The following is a 26,404-nucleotide window of genomic DNA, read 5'->3' as shown; positions in this document are numbered from 1 at the left end:
CGTTCCCTGATCCGATTCATTTGATGTGGAATACGTCACCCTTATCGTTAATCTAGCTATGTTCATTCAAGTACCGCATATCTATATGCCGCGTAAATATGCATGTTGTATTATAAAGATCTATTCCGGCAAGAACCGGCTTTTCCAACTGCTTAATTTGCAACACAATACATAGTAGATAATATAGGTAACCGGGGCAGATCTAGCTTTCGGGAGACGGGGGGGGGGGCTGATATTTGAGTGAAGGCGTGCGCGAAGGCACGCGGTGCTAGGGTGGTCCGGGGCATGCCCTCCTCCCACCTGTAAAACTCAGGCAGCTGTGTGGTCACAGGGGAAATCCCCAGTTTCTATCAGCCTGCAGACTGACTTTTTTAAATTTTTGGCCCTATTTTACTAGTATCATAACATTAGTCAGTGGCTGAACGGGGGGGGGGGCGCAACCCCCCTCTCGATCCGCCACTGGGTAAGATTCGTTGATGAACTACGTCTGAAAAACCAACCAATAAACCAATATGTACAGTAAGTGTAGACTCGACCCGTATATATAGCTAGCTATATAGCTACTCGTTCTGCTTTTCTAGTCGCAACCGATTTTTTACGAGATCAGCCACGGCCAAACAGCTACATATATGTAGGCCTACGTCTGCACGTCTGAACTATATATACATTTTTACCAGGGGTTAATAATGACAAATATTATTCACATATTATTTGTAATTATTCACCCCTGATTTTTACCAACGTAATATATTCTAACGTCTACTCTGATCTCAAAATTATATTAGGGGAAATCGTATAATACCAATTATTATAATATAGGGTTATTGCACAGCAGGTTTAAACAAGTTGCAATTTAAATTATGCATACTAACTGCATGATACCATCAGGCAATGTAGAACTGGAATGGGCCGAATTAACAATGTTAAATTAAGTTAAAATAAAGTTAATCAATGTTATGATCGAAGTAGCTGGTTCCTTTGTCTGTCTGTGTGTGTGTGTGTGTGTGTGTGTGTGTGTGTGTGTGTGTGTGTGTGTAAGGTCAAGGGTCACAGGTTCACATTTGATGAATGGATAGATAGATAGCTAGATAGATAGATAGATAGATAGAAAAATAGATAGATTGATAGATAGATAGATATGCGCTGAGTGCGAGCGTGCAGGTGGGGGAGGACTTGATTCCACAGCCAGCGTACCTGAACTGAATCGTGCATGTTTTCCAGGGAGATTTTCCATTCGATTTCCTAAATATGTTTTTTTTTTAACATTTAACCCAATAAATAACAAAAAAAAGTGTTAGAATCGAACCTGATGCGTAGGAATGAAGCACGAAAAATTTTAGCCGGATTCGTGCACGCGCCTAGAAGTTATGCAGGAACAAACAGAACGACACTACTCAAATTATCAGGAGATTATCATATAGATAGGAAAAAGTTTACAACACTTTGGGGGGAACCGCTGTTTTTATGTAGGTTAGCGCGTATGTAGGAGCTCGCTACGGAAGGCATTATACTCGCCTTTTAAAGGGACTATACTTGACCTAGAATAACGCCTGATTATCAGTATATCGTATTCGTGAAACACAGCCTAGTTACATATACGTGTAATCACCTTGTGAAATAATCCAACGAGCTACAATATATGATCTTGAGAAAATGCAAAGCGGACATGTAAAGCGGAAAGCAAAGATGCGAATGCAAAGCAAATGCAAGGGGATGGATTGACAGCAGACACATGTCAGGAAGCTGCAGATGCAATAACTAATATCACTGAAATGTACCAACCTGCCGTGATCGTGCGCTAACTGGCTGAGTCCACATGTGCACACCTCCAGGTCTAGCATATAGTTATCGTTCTGCGCATACGTAAAGTTGGGCTGGCTGGACGGGCGACCTTCCTTCTCTGCTTCGACTCGGTGTGGTGACTGAAACACATTCATACTGGTTAAGCACGGTAACAGCATAGCGGGAAGCGTCATAACGTCGTCACTCATTATATACTTTAGTACAGGAATTTTGCTGTAGACTAATATTAAATTATTGATTATCCACAAACTCGTACGACGGAAGCGACTGCTTGGTTGAATTCGTGTAAAATGTCGCTAGATTGTAACATGGTATACAAACACAAACACAAACACACACACACACACACACACACACACACACACACACACACACATACATACATACCAGGGGCGGATCCAGAGGGGGGGGTCGAGGGGGTCCGGACCCTCCTTTTTACCACAAAAAAAAGCAGAAGGAAAGGAAAAAAGCATACACACACACGCACGCGCGCACACACATGCATGCACGCACGCCACGCACGCACACACATACACACACAGAGACAGACACGCAGAAACACAGAACGCACGCACACACGCACACACACGCACAGTGACACACACGCACACAGTGACACACACGCACAGTGACACACACACGCGCGCATGCACGGATTGCACGCACGCACGCACGTTGAAGAGCCTTGAGTCATCCCAAACCATCATCGCCTTTATTGTCAACAAAAATGTTCTTGAGAATGTCCGCCCAATAGCCTCCAAGCTGCAGACACGGGATCTGGACATCTATTAGGCATATATGGTATGGTAGACAATACATGTGAGCGAATCACTGTTATGAGACAAGAAATAGATATAGAGTATGGGTATGAAGATGCTACACGCTTAGCCACATCTCTAGATACATCAATTTCAGTGCCAAGGTCACAGAAGTCAACCCGACAGATCTATAGGGCCAATGCCCCCAGTGAATCTCCGAAAGAGTACTACCTCAGAAACTTGGCAATCCCCTTGTGTGACCACCTGTCCACGGAGTTCCAAACTCGCTTCAACCCCAAAAGCAGAAAGGGTGTTAAAATTCTTGCTCTATACTTCCCGGTGCCATCACAACGACCGAAAATATTCAACCCATCGTGGAAGGTTTAATGTACTGGGAGGAGGATATGCCAAATGTTTTCTCACTGCGATCCGAGGTGAAGGAGTGGCAACGCTACTGGAGAGGCAGGGAGGCAATCCAGTCTTCACCCTCACCAAACTTGTCTGAGTGTCTGGAGCATGCTGACATCGACATTTTCCCAAACATCCGCACCCTGTTGAGGGTTGGTTATATACTCTACCTGTTGGAAGTTGCGAAGCAGAGCGCTCTTTCTCCTGCCTGCGACGTGTAAAAACCTATCTACGCAACAGGATGGGGGAGGATCGACTGTCTGGTCTCACAGTGATGAACATGAACCACAACATGTATATTGACTATGAACGAATCTGCCAAATGTTTATAGAACGAAACAAACGGAAGATGTTTTTCAGTTGCATACTCTACCAGTAAGCTGCCATTAGTGTCACTAATGGAGTCAAAACTGAATTCTAACTACGTACTCCACTATCAATGTCACCCTGGTTGAAATCAGCAGTGTTATAAACCGTGTCATACATAGAACAATCGTGTTCTACAGCAGCAGCTGATCATGAGCTTGTTATGTTACAAATAACGTACTGCCAAAAATCGTATCTACTCATATGTATACCATACCATGTGGTTAGTATAAGCTGCATACTCTAACAGTAAACTGCTCTCTATATGTGACTATTATGTGGAATTTGCAGTGTTAAACCGCGTCATATGGATAACAATCATTTTGTTTAGCTTCTAATGTTACAAATGGCAAAATGTTTATTGACTGAAATTTGTTCTAGTAGTATCCTCAGTGTCCCACTGTCAACACATTCGTCATGACCAAGTTATGAGCATATCGATGAGAATTTTCCTCAAATTGGCAGGTTTCAGACTATATTTTGTTCCTAGGGTAATTTTTGAAATCCATGTAAACTCATTGAGAATTTTTTTTATTTTATATATTAAACTCAACATGAGCTAAATTAATGCTCAGATCGTTATAGAATGTACCAGAGAGCATCAATTTTTTCAAAAATTTCCAAACATGTTTATACCAAAAATCATACAAACACGCACGCGCGCCCGTGTGCTCACGACCACGTCCGCTACCCGACTCCCCCTTACTCCCTCACTATATTTGAATTCTAGCCGTTACCCTGCCCATAAAGCTACCGAATCGGGCGATTCACACATAACCCTAGTGCCTCCCTGCCTGCTTATTCAATCACTAAAACTACAAATGCAGACATCAGGCTGCTTATTCCTATTGTTCCCGGCAAAGGGTTTGTTGTTTGAGTTTTACTCATAATAAATATACCAATTGTTATATGTGTATTTTTTATTACTTTGGTTTTTGTTATTGTGCATTTAAAGTCAATCATTTAACAGGACCAACAAATTTGACCCCCCCTTTTTCAAAAAGCTGGATCCGCCCCTGCATACACGCCCACACGAGCGCAAGTTATAATTGGACATGCGCATCACCTTTTCGAATACTACCCGTACGATTATGCGTATCAATCTCTTGACGTGGCAGGTGTAGCGCTATCACTATATCACTAACTTTTGAAGAAATGTTTGAAAGAAAACGCGTGTGAAGCTAAAGTTGCCTTTTTACATATACATAAACATACATATATATATATATATTTAAATATATATATATATATTTATATATATATATTTATATGTATATGTATAAAGGCAACTTTAGCTTCACACGCGTTTTCTTTCAAACATTTCTTCAAAAGTTGACCCGCTTTATATGCGGCTAACATGTTCATGGTAAATACATTATTGTTATGCAGCAGTTGATCTGGTTTACTCTTGGAATATATACCTTTTCCAGCGATCTGCTCCTATATTCCCCATTATGCAGGTTTTCATGCGAAGCGATGTATCCGACATTGACGAAGTCCGCGTTATTACCGAGTTTGCTCTCGCGTTTTTTCTTCCGCGAAAAGATTAAACTTTGGATCTTAGAACACTTGTTGTTGTCCGCGTTACAGCCGCCTTTCTCCTTCGCCTTCAAAGCTCCGAGTACCATCGCTGGCGAATTGAATCCAGTGGTCCGCCTCACGGGCATGTCGCTATGCCAGGCCATCACACCTCTCGTAACTGGTCGCCCGACGCCAGGAACCCGGTCCGACACTTCGGCGGGAAACGTCCCCGCTTGAGCACCGGAAGAGTGCGAGAACATGGCATGCAAGAGGGATCCGTCGCACTACCCTTTTAGTTTGCCTGTGTTGGTGTTCTCGCTGACACCTCGCATTGCGAGCCTAACCGACCGGTAGCGTCGATATCCTCATTTCCATTGCCTCGCAATCGTTCACTATAACGCCACGCGTTTCTCTGTTCGCACGTACACACTTATTCCTGTATAAAATAGTGTCCATATATGCAGGGCATCAGAAAGCTCCACATACTGCTCTTGATTCTAAACAAACGCTAAACCGATGTGCAGTACGTGCTAAACATCGATTACACGCGAGTGACGTACTGTGTAGGTAGCAGTAAAGACGTTACACGCATATAATTCCACCTGTAGCCACCACGTACAAGTCTCGCCGACTCAAGGTAGGCTATTCATGCACACGAACACTGCACCTCACGCAAACGCCCGTCTGTCTGCCTTAGCCGTCGCTACGACTGTACATCAAGCCAGCATTCGACGGCTACGCGTTGCCTTCTCGCGTCCATTTGCAACCAAAAACCAATTGAAAAACACGAGGTTGATTAGGGAGCCGCCACTAAGACGTGCACCCTGCTTTACCAAGGACGGAGTCTGCGCGTAAGTGTGGTGGGGGGCACGACCTGCCGGACTCGTTCTACAAGAACACACGGCGACATATAGTCAAAACAATCCTACTAACGCTTAACTAATAAGTTGCTGCCGCAGTTAACGATAACGATCGCACAATAGGTCCCAGGTCCAGGTGCTCGCAGCGTTGCAGTCGCTCGCATTGTCTCGTCCGGCTGGTGCAATGATACGTGAATACACGGCGATAAGAGATCAGGAAGAAAGAAACACGCGTGCTGTCAGATTTACGGTGTTTCCGAAGTGTCGGAGCAGCAATCAGACGGGCGACAGTAGCACTGTACTAGCAGCAACTTAATTTGCATCACACGTCTTGGTGGTTGCATATCGGCGGATCGACGCACGCTCGCCACGTCGCCCGTACGCGTGACGTCACCGCAGTCGTGCGTCAGCTCCGGCGGTTACGTGTCTAGCACGCGGTTACGTGTGGCACGGCGCGGCGCGTACTGCCCGCCCCGCTGCTGGGAGGAAACAAAGCTTCCGTGCAGACGTTGTTGGCTTTTTATCTTGCGGACGAAAAGGTGCTGCTTAGCGATCAGAGGCAGACGAGGGCTGCGTCTTGTGTCGGACAGCTTGTCTCGGTCGCCACTAAATGATCGCTTACGGGCTGGAAGGGGGTGAGAGGGTGGTGATGCGGACGATCACTTTCATTTCTACGCACATTCTTTTCCTATGTTTTTTTTTAAATATGTGCGTTATGTAGCGATTTCCTTGCGCGCGATCTTTTGTGTCATGATTGCTTTGCCACTTCGATCAGTTTCTTACATCATTCGTTCCATAACCATCACCCACCCATCTCTCTTTAACCTACCCTTCTGATGTTGCGAGTAGTGTCTCTACTAGCAGATAGGTCCGGCCGTAAATCGCGAGCAATATTGACTCTAGCGGTGGGAAGGTCGGAACAATGGCAGCGTAAGCTCGCGCAGATGGCTCTGCAGTGACGAGCCATCGCGAGATTTCCGAAAACATAATAAAGAATTCAGGACGCCGTGTTTACACATAGCGACTTGAGGCTTTGCGGCAAAAATAGAAGAATACACACAGGGTAGGATTGCTATAGCTCCTTCGACATTATAAATATGTACAGCTGCTATGCGTCAATCATTCCTGTGGGGATTCAGAGGTAATACATCATATCGGCCCATCCTGTATGACCGGCCATTCAGCGCTTACTCTCGTCTGTAGCCGTGAGTTAATCCGGCGCAACGCAGGGCAAAGACTCTTGCAGTAACCTCCAGTAAGATTTAAAATTTTTATAAAACGTACGAATCGTCAAAACTAACGTAATACAGTACGTATAACGTACATTATATATATATATATATATATATATATAGCAGAGAGAGAGAGAGAGAAAGAGAGAGAGATAAACAGAGAGGAAGAAACAGAGATGCGGTATATATTATTCGGAGGACGTTTACGCGATACGTGACGTTTTATTACCTTCGCGCGTGATTGTATCGTGAGTAACTGCATGCCACGCACGCGTCAATTAATCGATATCTCATCAATCGTCAATCACTAATCAATCATAATGTCATTGTTACTGGCGTACACAAGATGCCGTTGATGACGTCATCAGTGACGTTGTTGAGGTACTCACCTGACAGCCGGGGGATGCTGTGTTCTCGTAGAGAGCCAGTGGTTTCTCGGCTTCCACAGAGTAGCCCCCTGTTGGTTTCGGCGCCCGGTGGGCATGTGAAGGGGAAATTCCATTACCCTTTGCTTTCGTCTAGAAAAAAAAGTAAAAACATTACGCGCACTGAATAAATACATTCGCTCATTCTACATTTTAGTGTGTAATGTGTAAAAAGGACATATATTTAATCGCACGTGAGTAACATGTTTTAAGTGTTACAGTAAACTAACAATTTAAGATTTTAGTATGCAGTATAAAACGTGCAAAGTTTTGCTCATGCAAGTTATACAGGGTTCCCGTTCAGTTATTAATCTGTGTAAATACCACCAGCTAAATGCTATGAACACACGCGCTAGTGAACGACACTTATCAGAGAGGGTTAGCAGGATTAAACACACATAACACGTCAGCTATATAGACGCTCTTTAAAAAACGTGATATAGAACAAACAGAATATGGAGTCGCGAGGCCATGCAAGGGCCTGAGCCTCGTCGTACATTATTGTCTCAAAACACACACGCATATATCTATAGGCTTTTGCCCATCAGAGAGCAACGACCACAGGAGAATTGGTTCTTGTTTGCAAAGGCTATAAACCAAACGCAAACAAGGAGATGACTATTAAGGAACGATAAACTGTAGTTTGACTAGTTTTTGCAGGTTCGCCTTTGATATAGTGACACGCTGACTGAATTATCAGGCAAATACATGCAACGAAAAGACCGTACTTGAGTAATTAGCAACAACACATTCTTAGAGCTAACACGTTTCCTTTAGAACTAGAAAGTGGTATTTTCAATATATCATAGCTAAATTTCTATATAGGAATATGTTAATATCATGTTACTCTACCAGTTGCAATGTTCTACGACGTGTATTTTATGGTCTGAAATTGATTATTTTGAGGACAATGACGCCATTGATCGGCAAAGAAACACCTTTTCAATTACCTAAATAGCCCAACCTTTGTCGGATATATATATATATATATATATATATATATATATATATATATATATATATATGCATGCGTATGTGTGTGTGCGCGCGTACGTGCGTGCATGTGCGCGTGAGTGTGTACGTGCGTGCGTGTCTGTGCGTCTCTCTGTGTGTGAAATTAGTATCAATTTAATTCGCAATTATTTTAATCAGGCATTATAACACGATATATGGTGCAGCTAAACTATCCCCGGAACCTTTTCTAGTAAAATATATAACCGATGGGAGATATATGTAGCGTGTTAGAGACGTGGAGACGTTACATGTGTGGTACATACGTATATGTCACCGTTTCATTCATGAAGAAAATTACTCACGAGAACAGTATCACCTTTGACAGCCACGCGGAGGAAAACAATTGTTCGGATAGAGATTACAATTACGCTCGCATCTCACCGCCGGACCGGTGCTAACAGTGGATATTTGTCGGTCTTCGTTTTTGCAGATAATCGTCCACTTTAGCGCGCCGCTGGCTGCGAGGTTTTCACGTCGGATTTCCTGTAATTTCTACCGGCGAACAGACGTCCCATAAAGAAGATAGTGTGTGCTGGTTGAACCCCGTCGCTGTTCCGCGCATGCAGCAACGCGCTCCACCTGACACTACTTGGGATTTCTACTCAGTGCCAAATGGATAAATTGCATTATAAAGGAGACTCAGTGAGTTGCAACCGCTCCCTATAAGTACGGTAGAGGAAAATAGGCGTATAACTACGGCAGAAAAACGGGTAACGTTAAGCATCAATGACGCATACCTGGCATGAATTATCACCTCAAGGATTTTGGCCTGGGAAAGTGATGCGCTCTGTACATGACGAATAATATATTATTCCGTTTTGTGCAATCATATATAACGCATGTAGTTCCTTGGTCTACAGGCTTGCTTGCTTATATGCTTATTACTATACATAAGTAAATAACAAGTTTTTTTTTAATGAGAGTGAGCGGGAAAGTGGAGTAAGTGAGAGTGAATGGAGAGAGAGGGGGAAAGGAGAAAGAGTATATACTAAAAGATCAACGTTAACCCTCTACCCATGTGCAACCACTAGACCTACACGCGAAATTAACAGTGAACAACGCAGGTGGCCACGGATAGACCGCTAGAAGTTTTTAACCTAGCTGATCACAGAGTTTATTTCTTAATTACAACTGGTTTTTCTAGTTTAGAAATTTTGAAACCAAATTAATCCCCCACATTCATATCATAAAACATTGAATAGCACAAGCGGTGCCGCAGCCTTATCGGTTTGCCGCAAGAACACACCGCCGTGAGCAGAGAAAGTGGCTTTTTGTTGCGGGCAGTTACGACTGATATCACTGCCATGCTTCCATGGTCTAGACAGGATGCGAATGACAACAGAAGATGAGTAGGTCACCTGCGTTACAATGCCACGCGAAATTACGCTCACAAAAACGCATCAATAATTACGCTCCGTCATTTCCACGCTGGGCCTTTCTTTCTTTATCGCCGAGAGAGAACGAAGTAATAAGATGAAAGGAAAACACATCAGTGAGATTAGCAGCCGTCTCGCCGCGCATTCCGTCACGCGCTGGCCGCACGCGATTGTGTACGCGTCACTGTCTAAACATCACCCCACGACTCGATCCCTATATAATGTGTGCGTGCGTGTGTGTGTGTGTGTGTGTGTGTGTGTGTGTGTCGGTCGTGCGTGGTGCGTGCGTGCGATGGACGTGTACGATGCGTGTGTGTGTTGTGTGATTGCAAAACGTGAAGCAGCATCTAGTTTGTAGCGGTCGAAAGGGTTGAAGAGTGACACGTTGCCAATTCCCCACAGTGTCTGAGAAAGGAATAGAGTGATGTCATAATATATATATTGATATTATATAAAACTAGTTATACATATATAGATATAAGAGAAGAGTAGAAGAATAGAGAGAAGAGAGAGAAAGAAAGAGAGAGAGAAGAGAGAGAGAGCGAGAGAGAGAGAGAGAGAGAGAGAGAGAGAGAGAGAGAGAGAGAGAGAGAGAAGAGAGAGAAGAACGCATAGTTTCAATGCGCGTGTAATATGCCCATGCACTAAATGCACATTTTGCAATTTAGGTGAAAACAATATACGCGTTCATAGTCATATCAATATCAAGCCCTTCTTTATACGCTCTTGGTCATATCCATTATATATATATACTAGTGATGTCACGATCATCGATTATACTCGATCATCGGTTGAACAGGGCTCTGAACCAAGCGCTTGGTTAGAAAATCCATAATCGATTAATCGAAAAAAAAAAACTGGAAAAGTGATGAGAATCAGTACATGATTATACACACAGTAAAACAGTGCAAAAACAAACAGTAAACAGGGCTAAACAAGCACATACATCACACACGTACATGCGAACAACGTTACACACACGCAGGCATTCAACACCCCGAGTAACCGATGTGTAACCGATCATCGTTACTTGGGTCCAACCGATGATCGATTACGAAATTACAACCGATTGACAACACTAATATATACCTGTAATATATACCGCAAGTATCATTATGAACGTACCTGACAACTCGTTGTTGCTATCATGCTGAAGTAGCAAGCTCCATCAGTCTCTCCTCCACCGTCAGTGCCTGGTGGTGACAATTCACTCCAGGAGGCATCTGCAACGAGGCAAACTGATGTAGATAACCACGTCGCTTTGAACCCCATGAATTCCCACATAACTATTGTACCTATATGTGTTATCGTTAAACCTACATAAATAGCTTACTAATATATGCGAATTTTATCCCCGAGAAAAAAACGGTAAAATTCAGTGGCATATGCCAATACCAACAGAAAGAAAATAATGCAAAAATACTATAATATGATAAACGATAGAAATTGCCTTATAAATGCTATTTTGGCATTCGATTCTGTTGCGGCGTAAAAACATTTATCCTCGATCGTCTCTGTAGTCACATCCGTCCACGAATTGACGCTAGCAGCGGTGTATATAATGCAATAACTCGCATTAGCATTCTCTCAAGTGTAAGTTAAGCAAATGATTTAGATTCAGGATTACAACAAATTATTTAGATTACATTCTAACGTCCCGCGCCGTGTTGTAACGGGTTGTCATGTGGTAATATTGGACTACAAGGGTCGACTGCGGAATGCGCTCAGGGCGATTGCACCCTCGTGATGCATTCAACTCCGAAATTCAGATTCAGAAATTCCGCAATCTTCTTAAGTATATGCTCCTATCGTGCTGTGTCGCTGTCTCCCCTGCCCTCGGTTATATATATTAGATAACATAATATATGTATACGCATCACACGGGACCACCATGCGCGTTCAAAGGCTACCTGTAAATTAAGCTACTGTCACGCGTTAATCGCTCTCGTCGGGTGTATAAGGCGCTGCGGTGTGTGAGAGGCTGCTGCAGGTTTATATCAAACCGCAAGTGACAGCACTATAAGCGGCCCGTTCATCGCCTCACGCTCCATGCGCATCGCCTGTACACGCGTGTGCAGCGAAGCAAACGCAGCGTGAATTTCACAAAACACTTCATCGGCGCAAGAACAGTAGAAACATCGCACGCGATTACATAGAACACACGCGCGCGCACTCGCGCTCAGCGGGCCAGCAGACACCATCGATGTCTCTGGATTCTTTAGTTCCTGCAGCGCGTCTTATCCAGTCATCATCCGAGCAACGCTGCGACGTCACCGCGGGCACCGAACGACGATAATCAATTCGATTTCCCACATAACCTCCTGGTGGCTCACCGAAGAAACTGCTACTTACGACCGTCTCTCGCGCTGTTTCTTCTCTCTCACCGATGAACGCAATCCACCACTACGTATACGCGACACCGGGATGTTCGCACGACAGCCACAACAACGGCGTCGACGCTCTCTCTCTCTACGCGCGTGATAATATTATTACAAGCGTCGCGCCGAGCCTGCGGTGTAAGCCGGCAGCAGGACGCGCGCAGCATCCTGTCAGCTCTGTCAGCTGGCTTACCACGCGTGATCGGTGCAAATCCGCGGCCGTACTACTGTCATGGCGTGACAAATAGCTGCACGCGGATCTTCACCACGAAATCACGTTCTGATCACCTGCGAGAATCACGGCGGCATAGGGGCCCACTGTCCTCGACTGCGTTTATTACGCGAGCTTTAGTACCTGGCCAGAGGGCGGCTACCGAAACCGGACAACATCGTAAAATTCGTAGAATATGAGGTTGTCCGCACGACGTGTGTACACGTATGCGACGCAGCGAATTACGGCTCTGTGAATACCTTAGCTACGGGCAGTCGTACTCTAATAGACCTATATAAAGTCAACGCGGCGTTTAACCCCGCATGCAATGACCGTGGGCGTTCATTCCGTGTGTACGGCCATCGTTAAACAATCACTGTATTTTCGGCGAGCCCGTTAAAGTTGCCACTAGGCGGTGACGCCGGCGATATTTCGCGGCGTGTGAACGCATGCAGCCGATACGAAGGAGCACTGCAGGACGATAAAGTCAGCCGCCCTTATATCCCAGCACGACCTCCCGCGGTGAGGTGAAATTGTTGCTACCAGGAACAACCCGGCAGTGACAGTACCTGAACGTACGTTTCCGTGTCTATAGTCGTTGTCAGGCACTCGTCTTGCTCACAGCCCCGACTATACACGCACGCATAATTATACTCATCAGTATAGAAAAACCCTCGCCGAGAAAGAACTGTGTACGCATATGATATTATCAGGAGTAAGATAATATAGGATCTTACTTATAGGATCCTATATTATCTTACTTCTGATATTATCACACATGCACGCGGGTTCACGACCAGCAACTCTACGTCGACGGAGTCTCACCTGTCATTACTGTGCAAAGCCTGATGGAGTTGTACCGACACCAACAACTATACTCGATACACGCGAATTGTAACGAGAACTTGTCTAGCCGTTTCCAAGATCAAATACTGTAGACGAGCGCGCGGTCACAGTAATTTGTCCAGCATCTCCGCGGACACTATCTGTGTATCTATCTATCATTGGCTAGGCTGTCTGTATAGAAAGTCGTCCAACAGACGCACGCGGAGATGGTTGAGCGATCGTTGTTTGGCGATAAGGCCGCGGTGTGTAACTCGCTATGCAAATATCGTCGTCCGCAGAAGCTGCTCGACAAATGCAGACAATGAGCCGACGTCAAATTATCTCTAATCTTTCCTTCCCGCAATTAGACGCACGGGGCTCTGATCTCAAATCCAAACCTCGTGCGCACACAGCCACAGCGCGCACACAGCCTTTCTCCAAACAGGGATTATCATGCAAAAACGCGTAATAACTCCGTCGACAGCCGACAATCGTTACTGTAACATCTCGGGTTTCTCCTCCCTCTGTAAAGATACCACGGCGGTCACATGCCCGACGACGATGCATATTTTAGGTAAAACAAAATTTTCGGTGATTTCTACATTTAATATCACGTACGTGTGAAGTAATGCACTGCGCAGCTAGCGGACGTACTTCACATCACCACTTACCGCAACGCTATACTACGACAAGTGCCACCGGCGGTGTGCGTAGCCTTGAGTTTGTGGTGCTTTGTCTAATTATAACGTTCATGTAAAAGAAGGTGTATTTTATTTATGACATCTCCCATCGTTCTCATGGGGTTCGTTTAAATGACGAAAAACGTGGTTCGTCTAAAGAGACTGACGCGCCCGCAGATTCCCCCTAACACAAAGCTTACCAGAATTACGTAACCGGCAAAAACGGGCCACCTGCGATCGATAAGCAGGTCTTGTGCGACATAAATACAGGTATGCGTCGTGATTAATTAGACAAGTGCGAAGATAATTAATCAAGCTTAATTAATCAGCCACTAAAGGTTTCAATAACCCATAGCGCATCGTCGCAGCTCTATTGTTCATACCCTAACTTATATAGGCGATAAATGAGCGACTTGAGGATGCTAGCCTCCGTTTGCTTTCCGCAGAGAAGGACATTATACGCGCTTTTGTATGTTTTCCCTTTTTCGTTGTTAGAGATGTACCTATCCGCTGTCGTAGTTCCACAATTAGCAGCAGTCGCGTAAGAAACATTGATGGTCGTCCAACGCGCATGTGGTCATTATGAATTTAGTTGCAGGAGAGGATGATGATTGTGCGTATAGGCAACATCATTGACCGATTCTTAGATGTGGCGACGAAATACGAGCAGGTGCGTGTATGCGTACGTCCGTGCGAGCGTGCGTACATGCTCTGTTACCAAGAGATTCAAGTATCTATACGTATTTATACGCAGTATTTTTACTGCAGAAGTAGCCCTATTTGTGGAGGCCGGTAAAATTCATATCATAGCAGGAATACATAATAAACACATTTGCTCTTTTACTGTGTATTCCTGATCGTATAATGACTAAACGAAGACAGTTAAATCACTTAGATATAAGAAGTAAGGGAGGTAGATATAACTTACTGTGTGTATGTTGTTCTCACTCTTTGACCGACGCTTCAGAACGTGCCTGGCTCTTGGTCTCTGTCTCGAGGTGCCTGCTATATCTATATCGTCCCACGACTGCAACATAGACAGAATCTATTTAGCAGTCGCAAGTATCGTTCACTAAATTTAGTCACAATAAAGAAGTAAGGACTTACTATAGCGAATAACTACTAATGCACGCACTTGGTCTCTAATGGATTTATTACCAGTAACCTTGATTACACTAATTTCGAAAGATGAACTAGTTTGTTGATATCTAACCATTTATAGACTTAGGGGAAACTGGCATCACGAGAGTTTATCGAGAATTCATTAAGCACACTTTATTTGCATTACTCGGAGAGAGATACAAGGTAACACATTAATTTTCATAGCTGTATTTCTCTTTGATGGAATATTACATATAAGAAATTTTACATGTCTTACATAAGATCAGACCTGTATTATTTATCTATTAAAAAGGTGATGGTGTACTTCAGTTCGTATTCGACATGTGTATGCTTACAGTGGGTTCAAAGTCCGACCACCGCCTCCCGGGCGTGATTTCAGAACAGGATCCCATTGTTTGTAATCACGCAGTTAACTCTATTGAGATAGCGATCGCTGGCTATCTACCACCTGCTCGTACAACGACACGACACCTAGCGGCCGCTCACCTTATACTGGTTGGATATCATGGCTCGTAATCGCCTCTCTATATCTTTGTCATCGCGGCGTGTCACCGGATGGGCCGACACGGGCAGGTATTCTGTATTAGAGATAGTAGCACAAAGATATATTAGAAATGATGGATTCACTAGTGATGAAAGGGGTACTAAGAAGATTGCTTCAAATGTATCTGAGTGTTGGAACGCGCGCAGGCGCGCCCAAGTACGTGTGTGTGTGTGTGTGTGTGTGTGTGTGTGTGTGTGTGTGTGTGTGTGTGTGTGTGTGTGTGTGTGTGTGTGTGTGTGTGTGTGTGTGTGACTGTGCACAGGTATTCTGATGTTGTATATATGTGAGTGTTGGTAGTTGATGAAAAGCTTGTAACTTTATAACCTTTGCGACCATTCTCCGTGACCAGCTAACCCGCAACAGCCATAATGACTGCGGATATAGAACGCTGGAAAACAATGGTTAGCAGCAGCTCAGCGTGAGATTAGTGCGCGCAACAATTAGTCCAATTAAGTTCTACGCAGAATCATATATCATGTTGTCAGAGATGGAGAGCAAACGAGAGAAAGAAAAAGATCGAGCGAGCGAGTAAGAGAAAGACCTATATAATGCTATCGCACTATATCGCTAATTACTCTGCGTTGGCCATACCTAACCCGGAGTCGGATGATTCTGCCGACTGAGTCCCGCTGTCTCCTATTTTCAGTAGCCTGTCTAATCGCATGCTAGCTTGCGGCAGTTCTCTCTGCACGCTACCTAGCTCACAGGTGGCGCCAATGCTCGGGTATCGATCATTAAGTTGACCGGGGGTTGCAATGCTGACAGTCTTCTTATTACCCGACGTCTTTGGGTTCGTAGCTTCTGAGCCTTTCTTCTTTAGAGTTGACTTTCTAATGGTTTCGTCTTTTCGTAGGCCGATCTCTCGATTGGAGATCGGCGCGCGAGTGTTTCCGCGTTGTTGGCGGCCAATGGTGACGCCACTGGTTGTTCTATTGGACAGCGCATTATTTCTGTCGTTGCTGTTGTCTTTTTTCTTGTCGGTGACGTATGAAATGTGTTTGTCGCGATACCTGCTGCGGCCTCTCCGTTCACGGGCATTATTGATATTGTTGTTGATAGTGTTGCTATTCTTCTCATAATAATAATAATAACCATTATTATTCTTATTGTTGTTGTCGTTGTTGTTGTTCTCATCGTAGCTGTTTTTGCGAGCGTTGTTATTTAAGTCATAGGCTCGGGGTGATCTCTGCTTGTCTTCAGGCGGGCAGATGCCCTTGAATTGTTGACTGAATTGAGCCATCGCATACGCGGGCTGAGAAAAAGCAACACGAAAACATTAGCACTGAACAAAGCAATAATTTAAATACCCCCATCGAAACGTCCAACCCACACGCATGTAATGCTACCTAAAAATGCTAATGATAAGTATACATGCATGTTTAAATACGATGATACATGCAAATTCGTTTTCAGCAATATGTCTTTTAAAATTTTTCCAAAATGATGGTATGATGGAAATGTTGGTTAAAAACAAAACAGCAGCATTCTAAAATAAAATACATAGCAGATGAAGACGGTGCTTACGTCGTAGAGTAGTCGGACGTTGTGGAACAATGCCAGTATTGCAGTTACGTCTCCATTTGCAACATCTGTACGATGTGACATATATACACACAAGTAAATAAATAAATACATAAGTGAATACATACATGCATATATATATATATATATATATATATCAGTGGTTAACAATGACAAAATTGTTTGTCATTATTTTTAACCCCCGATATATATATATATATATATATATATATATATATATATATATATATTCATTCATTCATTTATTTATACTTATTAATTCGTGTGAGAGAAGACCAATAGGCGTGCTTAACAATAAATACACCCAACGAATTATATACTTTATGACGTTTGTTAACCGATTACGATCTAAATCTCCGTCGATACCAAACTAAGTCGACTATGCGGTTTTTATTTAAACAAAGGCATGATAAGCTTGGAATACGGCTGGTAAATTCTTTCCATATTAAAAAATTCATGAGGCTGGCAAAATAACTTTATGACCCGGGAGAGCAAGAACGATAAACGAAAATGCAAGTTACCTTCCGTAGTGACTCCCTCTAGATCAATTGTCCTTTGCCGCAGGAATACTAGACACTTGTGTATGTTGAGAACTTTCTGTGTGTGCACTAACGGACTGTGCTCTATGTTAGGAACCTTCTCATACGCTGAAATGCAAGTCGGACGACATTTTTGCGCGTAGTTACAATTCCATTAAATATGTTGTCCAACAGTTGTTTCCTGATGTCTTGCTCCTAATTGTCGTTTTTTTCCTCCTGCTACCCCCTCCCCTCCTCATCCACGCACCCGGTCACGATTCTAAACCGCTTTCCCCATACACACGCGATCTCCTCGTTCCTGTGTGTGTGTGTGTGTGTGTGTGTGTGTGTGTGTGTGTGTGTGTGTGTGTGTGTGTGTACAAGTAAAATGCTATAAGCTAATATGCTAACCATGTATAATAATGAGACATTTGGCATAAAAGGAATGTACTATACGTGTTTTCTTATTCTTCACGATAATACTGTTCACGCCAAATCTACTCACTTATAATCTCAAGCACTCTTGGAAGGAAGCTCCCATCTTTCACGCTGGCACACAGGTCAGAGATGGGTCTCAACTCGTGCTTCCTGAGTAGCTCACCGATCCAGCTAGCGTGCGCCTGCGAATGACAGAGCGCGGATGGAGTGAATGACGTGGCGAAGCCATCAGCAACACGGTAGACAGCACTGAAGCCACCATACACGCAGATACGCAGATCAGAAATGATAACGTCTATTTTAAAGATGACGCACTTATAAAAACAGGGATATAAACTCGTGGAACCACACACAACAACATAGACGCTGCACGAGGCCAAGTCTACCGTTATCGATAGCACCCTGAACCTATGTATGCGCTGGCACGTTCATGGTAGCACGCGTATAAGTAGGCTAGTATACGCGAGAACGCAAGAAATGACTTTACCGCTCCACCGTGTCATCGTTGGACCTTTCGAACGAACGTGTGCCAGCAATGACGAGACGAGTGGAAGTCACAAAGGCTGATGTGTGACAGAGAGCAAATGATAGAAGCTAACCTGGATTTCTTGAGGTAGTTGACATCGTTAGTTCCGTGTTGACAGTTTTATTAGCGTGCCATGGATCGTGTGGTGAACTCAATTTCACGGGTAACGTTTGCATACAAGCACAGCGAATCTTTGTTACATTAGAATGGAAATATTTGCTATACGAACACGTACAGCTGCGCCAATAACTTCTTGACTACGAACTTATTAAAAGTAGTTATAGAAGTAATAGTATGTATTCGTGTGTTACGGCTGTTAAGTCAACAGGCTCATTTGGAATCCACCGTTGTTTAATGCTTGGCAGACATAACTTTAGTAGCAACGGTGAACACCAGGGCTCATAAACATGGATATGGCAGGTTTTTTCTGCTGATCCAATACGATTTCCCTAATCGAGTTTGCGGTGGGCTTGTAATATGCGCCAGTCTGCTCAAGGCATCAGGAAATGCCGTGCAAGTGGCTACTCTCTCAACCACGTGTACCCGCTCGATCTGTCTGTTACTTATACATGACGTGCACCCACCGTGCTAGGTAAGACTGTCACAGATTCTAGGGGTTCTATTTCCTAATGACAGTTACTGTGCTTAAAGCAATCATATAGGCGCAGCTACGTTAGCGGATGGTGTCCAACTAAAAACAATAATAAACTACCGATTAGCGATAATGGTGACGTCGTACGCTCGACTAGAAACTCGAGTGAATGACTCGGGCGCCTGCGATTTCGCTACTTATTCTCGCATCAGGACGTACCGCGGCGATGTCTCTGACCTGCGCGGCAGTTCTGTCACTCCACTACGAGCCAGATAATACAGATTGCAGAGATCGGCTGCTATAAGTGTACTCTGTAATTAAATTTCTAGAAGCTGTTGGATCTGCGACATAACAAACACATTAAGAATGATACTACGAGAGCACATAGAGCCGTACGTGCCGCCCCCACGCGCCAAGCATTCGTTTCCACGGTTACAAAACTTCAGCAATGATTTCGTTTGGCATAATTTAATTGAGTGCAATTTTTCACTTGGTTCCGCATGCGATAATTTTTGGGTAGAAATTCAAGCGATAGTGCGTTACGCTTGAATGCGCACCTGTGTTCAGATTAAAACTGTAGGGTAGGACGGGGTCTTTCTATAACGATGATTACATGCTCAATCGGCGCTTTGAATGCTCGGCTTGGCGTAATAAAAATACTGCAAACACTACAGTGACCTTGACAGGTGCTTCACGGTACAAAACACTTAAATCCACACTTGAAACCAGAGTGTAAAATTACTGACATTCAAAACGAGTCGTCATGTTTGGACCGTTGATGACGTTGGCACCGCGCAGGCCTACACACCATGCTCGTTTTATGATTAAACTGCCGCACGGGACTCTCGATTAAAGTTTTCCGCGACTACATCCATTAATGGCAGACCCTTCATGCTATCTATATAAAACCGCATCTCACGCTATGTTTAAGAATACTGTTTAGCAATTTTCGCTTGTCAGGTTCTTCGACATTAAAGACCTCGCATAGCAGCCAATATAATTATTTAACTGTCGAATCTGCCAGTGAAATCCCACGCAACACGCTATAATACGATATATTATGCGTTCGACAAGGACATACGTTAATAAAACTAGCAGCAATACCTTTCCTCTCGAAATATCGCGTTTTACCGGCACCCATTACATATTTGAGTAGTCAGTGGCAACCATAATGTAAGAGCGAGCTCGACTAATCTAATGAAACCTTGTAAATTCCAGTATGTGATTGTTATAATTCTTCATAGCCATTTGACATTGATATAAAATGAATTTCCCGGCAGTATCGCTCGACCCTCTCTGATATTTTATAACAGAAATAACAATATATAGAGTTAAAGAGGTTATGTAATATTCAGGCAAACTTATAAAATAGCGTATGCAAAATAATTCGGCAAAATATCGATTATTAAAATGTACAATATGTTCACGAATGGCGTCAACCAATGCGTACAACGTCTAGTTTGATGAATTAATCTTCTGAGCATGCGCGCCACCGCTACGGCAGCATATCGTGTTTTTCTGCGTTCAATTTCGAATGCAGAGCTTCTCCATTGACTGTTATCTAGGTTAATACCCAACGTAATTTCTTTTAGTTATAAAATACAGCAGAGTAACACAAAAATGCTATGAATGAGTATCCTTTCATTATAAAATATAGTATATACGAGAGATGAGGGTCTGCAAATGCACGAAAATACACGATCAGTAGATAAAGTGTAGATAGAAAGTGGACTAATTTTAAGCGATACTTCGCTCTAGACGTGCAGACTTTATATCGCACAATGACGCGCCTTAGATGCATTTTGTCACGTAGCCGTTTTCTCAGAAAATGAAATCCGAGCACAAAACTAAACTAATTCAAACACCTAAATAGATATCTTTCATGACTGTGCTCAGTAAATTCCTGTTGCGTGTGGTTTGTTTCATCAAGGACTGTGAAATCACCCTAAATTTGCTAGGCCACACCAAATATTTTCTAATAATTGAGAACATGTGAAACCCTTCAGTCTAGTGGTGGCATAGCGAGTTTTGAAATTCGTTTCTGTTATATTCTTCTTCTATACATTAGAACCACCCATAAACGCAGCTAGACCTTGGATTGGAAGTCACGAGACAGTTGGGGGACCAGTTTGACATGATACGCAGTGGCAGCAAAATTAACATCAATTACAGCCAACCTTCGACTGACAGCTTAAAATGTAGCAATTTTCATGTTAGCTTCTCCTTTGAACAGAATTCTTGTTATCGGCCATTTCTAAAGATTAGCCGACGTTTAGCCGCGTTCAAGCTGCCTTTATCCCAAAACGAACCTTATGAAACCCCCCTGTGTTTGTGTTTGTGTGTTTGTGTGTGTGTGTGTGTGTGTGTGTGTGTGTGTGCGCGCGCGCGTGTGTGTGTGTGTGTGTGTGTGCGCGCGCGCAATTGCACGTATATAAGAACAAGAACAAAAGGTCTTGGGTACAACAAATTTCAGGTCGACCTTTCGTTGAACCTGACCATTACGTACTTCACTACAATTTATACCATTTCATGTGGCAAAAAATCTACATTACTCACAGAGTCACCTATCCTATTCCAGACTAGGGCAAATTTCTCGTGGTTATACATGCGCAGGGTAGAGCTCTTAGACATGTGAGCCAAAATATATTAATTACCGGTGCAATTAGGCATTTTGTTAGAACGAACTAAGATTAGTTTTCCTTCTGCCAATGTATAGATTAGCATCTCGGTGTGGGCTAATGGTTTAATTACCTTGTACGCGTTAGTGGCCGTGTCAGGCCCGGTAACAGTCTGCGTGCTTATAGGTTTCGGTACTGCCCCGATACGCATGCGTCCACGTGTGTAGATGCCTCTCACCTCATCAACAGCCTGCAATCAACCGTGCTAATCCTATTATAATATAGTAGTAGCAATTAGGTAGTATAACTGTACAGGTAACAATCTATTCGTTGCTTCAACACACACACACACAACACACACACACACACACACACACACACACACACACACACACAGACAGAGACCCCCCACCCCACCTCACACACCCACACCCACACGCACACGCGCGCGCGCGTGCGCGCGTCGTCGACCCAAAACATAACCCGGATTTTCTTGCGAAGTGGTAGGGAACATGCAGTGACTATAAAAATGCGGCGCTACTTTTTAGTTGAAATAGGCAATCTATGCAATCCTATCACAAAACGGGCAACGTGCAGGGACGTTCTCGTGTATAAATATTAACAGAAGAGCCTAGCATTAGAGAAGAATGTTCCTATGTTATTTAATATAGCACGTCTGATTAAAAATTGCCATTGTAAAATTTAAACGTTTCCAATCGTTTTAAAATATCGTGTACTATACCCGCAGTAGATACAGTCTCCAATGGTACGTACACGCTTACCTGCGATAGTTTTTCGTTTGCCCATGAAGGTGTTTCGACCCAAGAGTTGATGGACGGCTTGAACTTACCGGGTGCCATTGTCGTCTTCTTAAGAAAACTTCGTACTATTTTCCTGTAAACTGACAGATACCAAAAACATCGATGAAATGTAAACCGGTCGTGAAAGCGGTCTTTTATCATTAATATTTTTATCAAAAAATTATGTGGGTGATGAGTACCCGCGTAGACAATCGCTCTAATTAAAGTTTCACTACTATGCACACCTATGCAAATTTTTTTACTATTATACCAACTTAGGTAACGTATTTCGTGGCTTATCGGCAGCATTTTGTTTCTCAACGAAAATGTCTCCAAATATATACCGTGTTGTATCCTATAAACTGAAGGACTGTGAAACGGATATATTATTATGGATAAAAATGTCTAGTTACAGTACGGCATATACATGTTATTCCCGTTTGGCCTACTCCCATTTCGCCTACGGCAAAATTCCTATTTCGCCTACAGCAAAATTTCCATTTGGCCTACACCCATTTCGCCTACTCCTAATTCTTCTACGCTTAAAATCTACGACATTCCCATTTCGTCTACGATCGGTTTGTTCACTAAATAATCATTTAGTGACAAATATATGGTCACCAACAAAAATATGGTTTTGATTGGCATACATAGACTACAGCTAGAACCAGAAGAAAACATGAGAACACGACTTGACAAAAATAAAAAATACATTAGTATATGCGAGTAGGCGAAATGGGAATATTGCCGATTCTGAGAGTAGACGACATGGGAGTATAGGCGAAATGGGATGTTACCTATTCTACACCTCAGTGCAATAACATAATACGTACAGTGCATACTAACTAATGCTAAAATTAAAGACAGCTTATGAAGTACAGGGAATTTACAGGGAATTACAGGTGTAACAAATTTAAAGTGAAGGTGCGGCCTTTATTATAGTGAGCATATAATAAAAAGTATAATGGTAGTAAAGAGCGCTATTATGCAACATTTTTTTCCAGACCACTACCTGTTAAATCTGGTGTGTATCTAATGCATCGAAGTGTCTTATCAAAGCCTGAAATACGGTACAACGTAATAATGGTGTATTTTATCAGATATTCCAAAAATTCTTAATATAATATAATTCTCACCGATTATACGATTATGACTACAATATTTTCGTTCGTTTCGCTTCATAAAACTTCAAAAAACCAAATTATAATACAGGTCTTATACTTACCCTCTGTTCTGTAATTCACACACGCATATTTCGCCAATAATCAATCTACAGTACTTAACTTTTTTAAACTTATTATTCATGCATAACTAATGCAATAATTAATTCCAGACATCTCGCGGGCACGACGATGATGACACATGGTAGAATATATGAACCTAAAAACATCTCAACACCCGCAAATGAGCAAATTAATATATTGCCTTTATATTACTCAGACGTACGGTATAGTTGATGTTGCAGTTTTTTATATAAAGAACAACGCCTATTTCAGTACACCAATTCACACGAGGTATGTAATTTTACAGTCGCGTAACCGAGTATGCAGATAAGTGTTCGACCTACCTTGCGAATGTCTCCTACTCGCATTTCCAACCGGAAAGCAACTGATGCGCCGCGAAAAGGCTGCTGAGGCACAGGCGTCACTGGAGGGAGCAAACGGCGCAGCAGTTACTACACCCCTGATTCATCCTGTGCTAACATGCACTGTCATACACACAGTCCGCCCTTGTATGCGTCCGCGATGATTACCGGCGCCTTTCAATGGCGTGTGTGCACCCATTTGCCGATAGCATTCGCTAGCTGCGTCGAGATAAAACGCGAGTCCACTATCACCACAGCAGGTGTGTCGGGGGTGGATAGTAAGTGGAAATGTCAGATTTTCAGTTAATTACTACATCGAACGGGTCTTATATCGTATAATTTGGTTTCGCGAAGCAATTACCCACGGCAATCGCCCCCGCGTCAAAAAATTTCACAATCGCGAATGGGGTTGTAATCGGAATTAATGCTGATCACAAACTGTAACATGCAAACCATTATTATGATTATTACTATACGGTATATTTTTTAGTTAAGGCATCAAAAGTTGCAATTAATTTACTATTTCATTGGTATAGTAATAATGTTATTATGTTATTATAGTAAGTAAAGATGTTAATGATTTTATATGTGTATGTGGTCAAGAGTATCATAATAAACAGAGAGACGTCATCTCTTTTCTTTCTTCTTGTATTGTAATAATTGCGTGCATTGCAGCACATTTTAACTTTAGTAATGTTTAACTCATGATTGTTAGGACATGCACATACAAACTATATTGGTATAGGCTTATATATATATACTTATTTTACTGTTAACATAGCAGTGAAGCAAATATTCGAGAATAATCACTAAACAATTTCTAAGGCCACGCTTTCAACGCGGCCTTTTGAATGAAATCTTCTCTAACGATCAAATAATAACGTCAATGTAGGAGCCGATTTGCGATCACCTGTCTCACAGCCGACCTTCATCATGTTTGTTCAGATCTCTTTACATGCCCATTACAGATTCATCAACACTGAGCCACATGACTGACCTGTACGCATGTAGCGCTCAGTGGGGTGAGTCACACACAAACGATGTTTGTATTTTTCTCATTCATTATATTTCATTCATGTCTTTAAAATTACGCATTACAATAATTTTTTTCTAAACATTAGTCGACGACAAATTTGTATGCCTCGCAAACAAACCCGTTTCGACCATTCAGTGGAAGTTTCAGAAATGAAGTCAGTAAAAAGGAGGTGTTGTTGCGAGCGCCAAAAGTAGGGCCTATATATGCGAATCAAAAAGAGGTATCTAGGACTGTTCTAGAAAGTTTTGAGATTGGAGAATGCACGAGGCGGAATTTGACGCCGTTTGAATACCTATACAGCTGTATAATTACAATGGTCATAATAATAATTTTTTTAAGAGAACACCTCATTTTTTAACCTCACAGCAAGCGAAAAATGGTACGTTCGTGATACCCTAATCCCACGATTGCGTGTGCGTTTGTGGTGCGTGTGAGTTCGTGGATTGTGGGTTTGTGTAGAGATTCGCAGGTTAAGAAGAAGTGGAAATGTGTAGTGAAGTCGACGAGTTGAACCATGTGCTGTTGCTAGGTATTTGGTCTGTAGAAGAAGAAAGGAAGCCACATTGATATTCAGAAGCATATAATAGATCAGCATAAACACACACAGGAAGCTGTTCTAAACAAACGACCAGTGGTAACTATACAGTGAACCCCAGGGTGCTACTTTCATGCATGCGATGCATTTTTTAATTCATGAGAAAAGTGGTAGCCTAGCAGTGGGGATGGCTAGCCACCCAAGGTTCGTATAATGGTGTTAGTATGTGTGTGTGTGTGTGTGTGTGTGTGTGTGTGTGTGTGTGTGTGTGTGTGTGTGTGTGTGTGTGTGGTGTGCGTGTGCGGTGCGTATGCGCTGTGCGTCGTGCGTGTGCGTTCGTGCTGTGCGTGTGCGTGTGCGCGTGCGTGTGCGTGTGCGTGCGCGTGCGTGCGTGCGTGTGTGTGTTTGAGTGCATACGTGTGTTGTGAGCGCGTGTGTATGATATCGTTCGTATGAGTGTAGATGTGGGTTTGTGTTTGCGTGTTGTGATTATGCGTTCGCAAGAGCGTGCTTCTGTGCCAGGATCTCCGTTTACAGCTGATCGATGAAGCCAGAAAAGATTTAAAGTTAGCAGTCGCTTATTATTTCAGGATTTCATGTTAGCGTATGCGTGCGTGTGCGTGCGCGCTCGTTTTTTATCAATTAGGGGTTGATAGGTGCTTGCAAATACTTAAAAATTAGGGGACGATGC

At 43.0% G+C, this 26,404-nt stretch overlaps 1 protein-coding gene across 1 annotated transcript in view; it reads right to left on the bottom strand.

Moving 5' to 3' along the window:
• The window catches only part of LOC106812520, a 34,318-nt gene extending 28,285 nt beyond the window's left edge, over positions 1-6,033 (bottom strand). Inside the window, exons 1-2 of the mRNA XM_014816415.1 lie at positions 4,757-6,033; positions 1,783-1,922 (exon numbers count right to left, since the gene is read on the bottom strand). Of these exons, the coding sequence (XP_014671901.1) occupies positions 1,783-1,922; positions 4,757-5,116 (500 nt within the window). The 5' untranslated portion in view covers positions 5,117-6,033. The remainder of the gene's footprint in view (positions 1-1,782; positions 1,923-4,756) is intronic.
• Between the last annotated feature and the right edge of the window lie 20,371 nt (positions 6,034-26,404).

The sequence above is a fragment of the Priapulus caudatus genome, unplaced genomic scaffold (assembly GCF_000485595.1).
Source record: "Priapulus caudatus unplaced genomic scaffold, Priapulus_caudatus-5.0.1 Scaffold656, whole genome shotgun sequence".
In the NCBI taxonomy this organism is placed as follows: domain Eukaryota; kingdom Metazoa; phylum Priapulida; class Priapulimorpha; order Priapulimorphida; family Priapulidae; genus Priapulus; species Priapulus caudatus.
The sequence above is the reverse complement of the archived record's forward strand: the minus strand, read 5'-3'. Positions and strand labels throughout refer to the sequence as shown.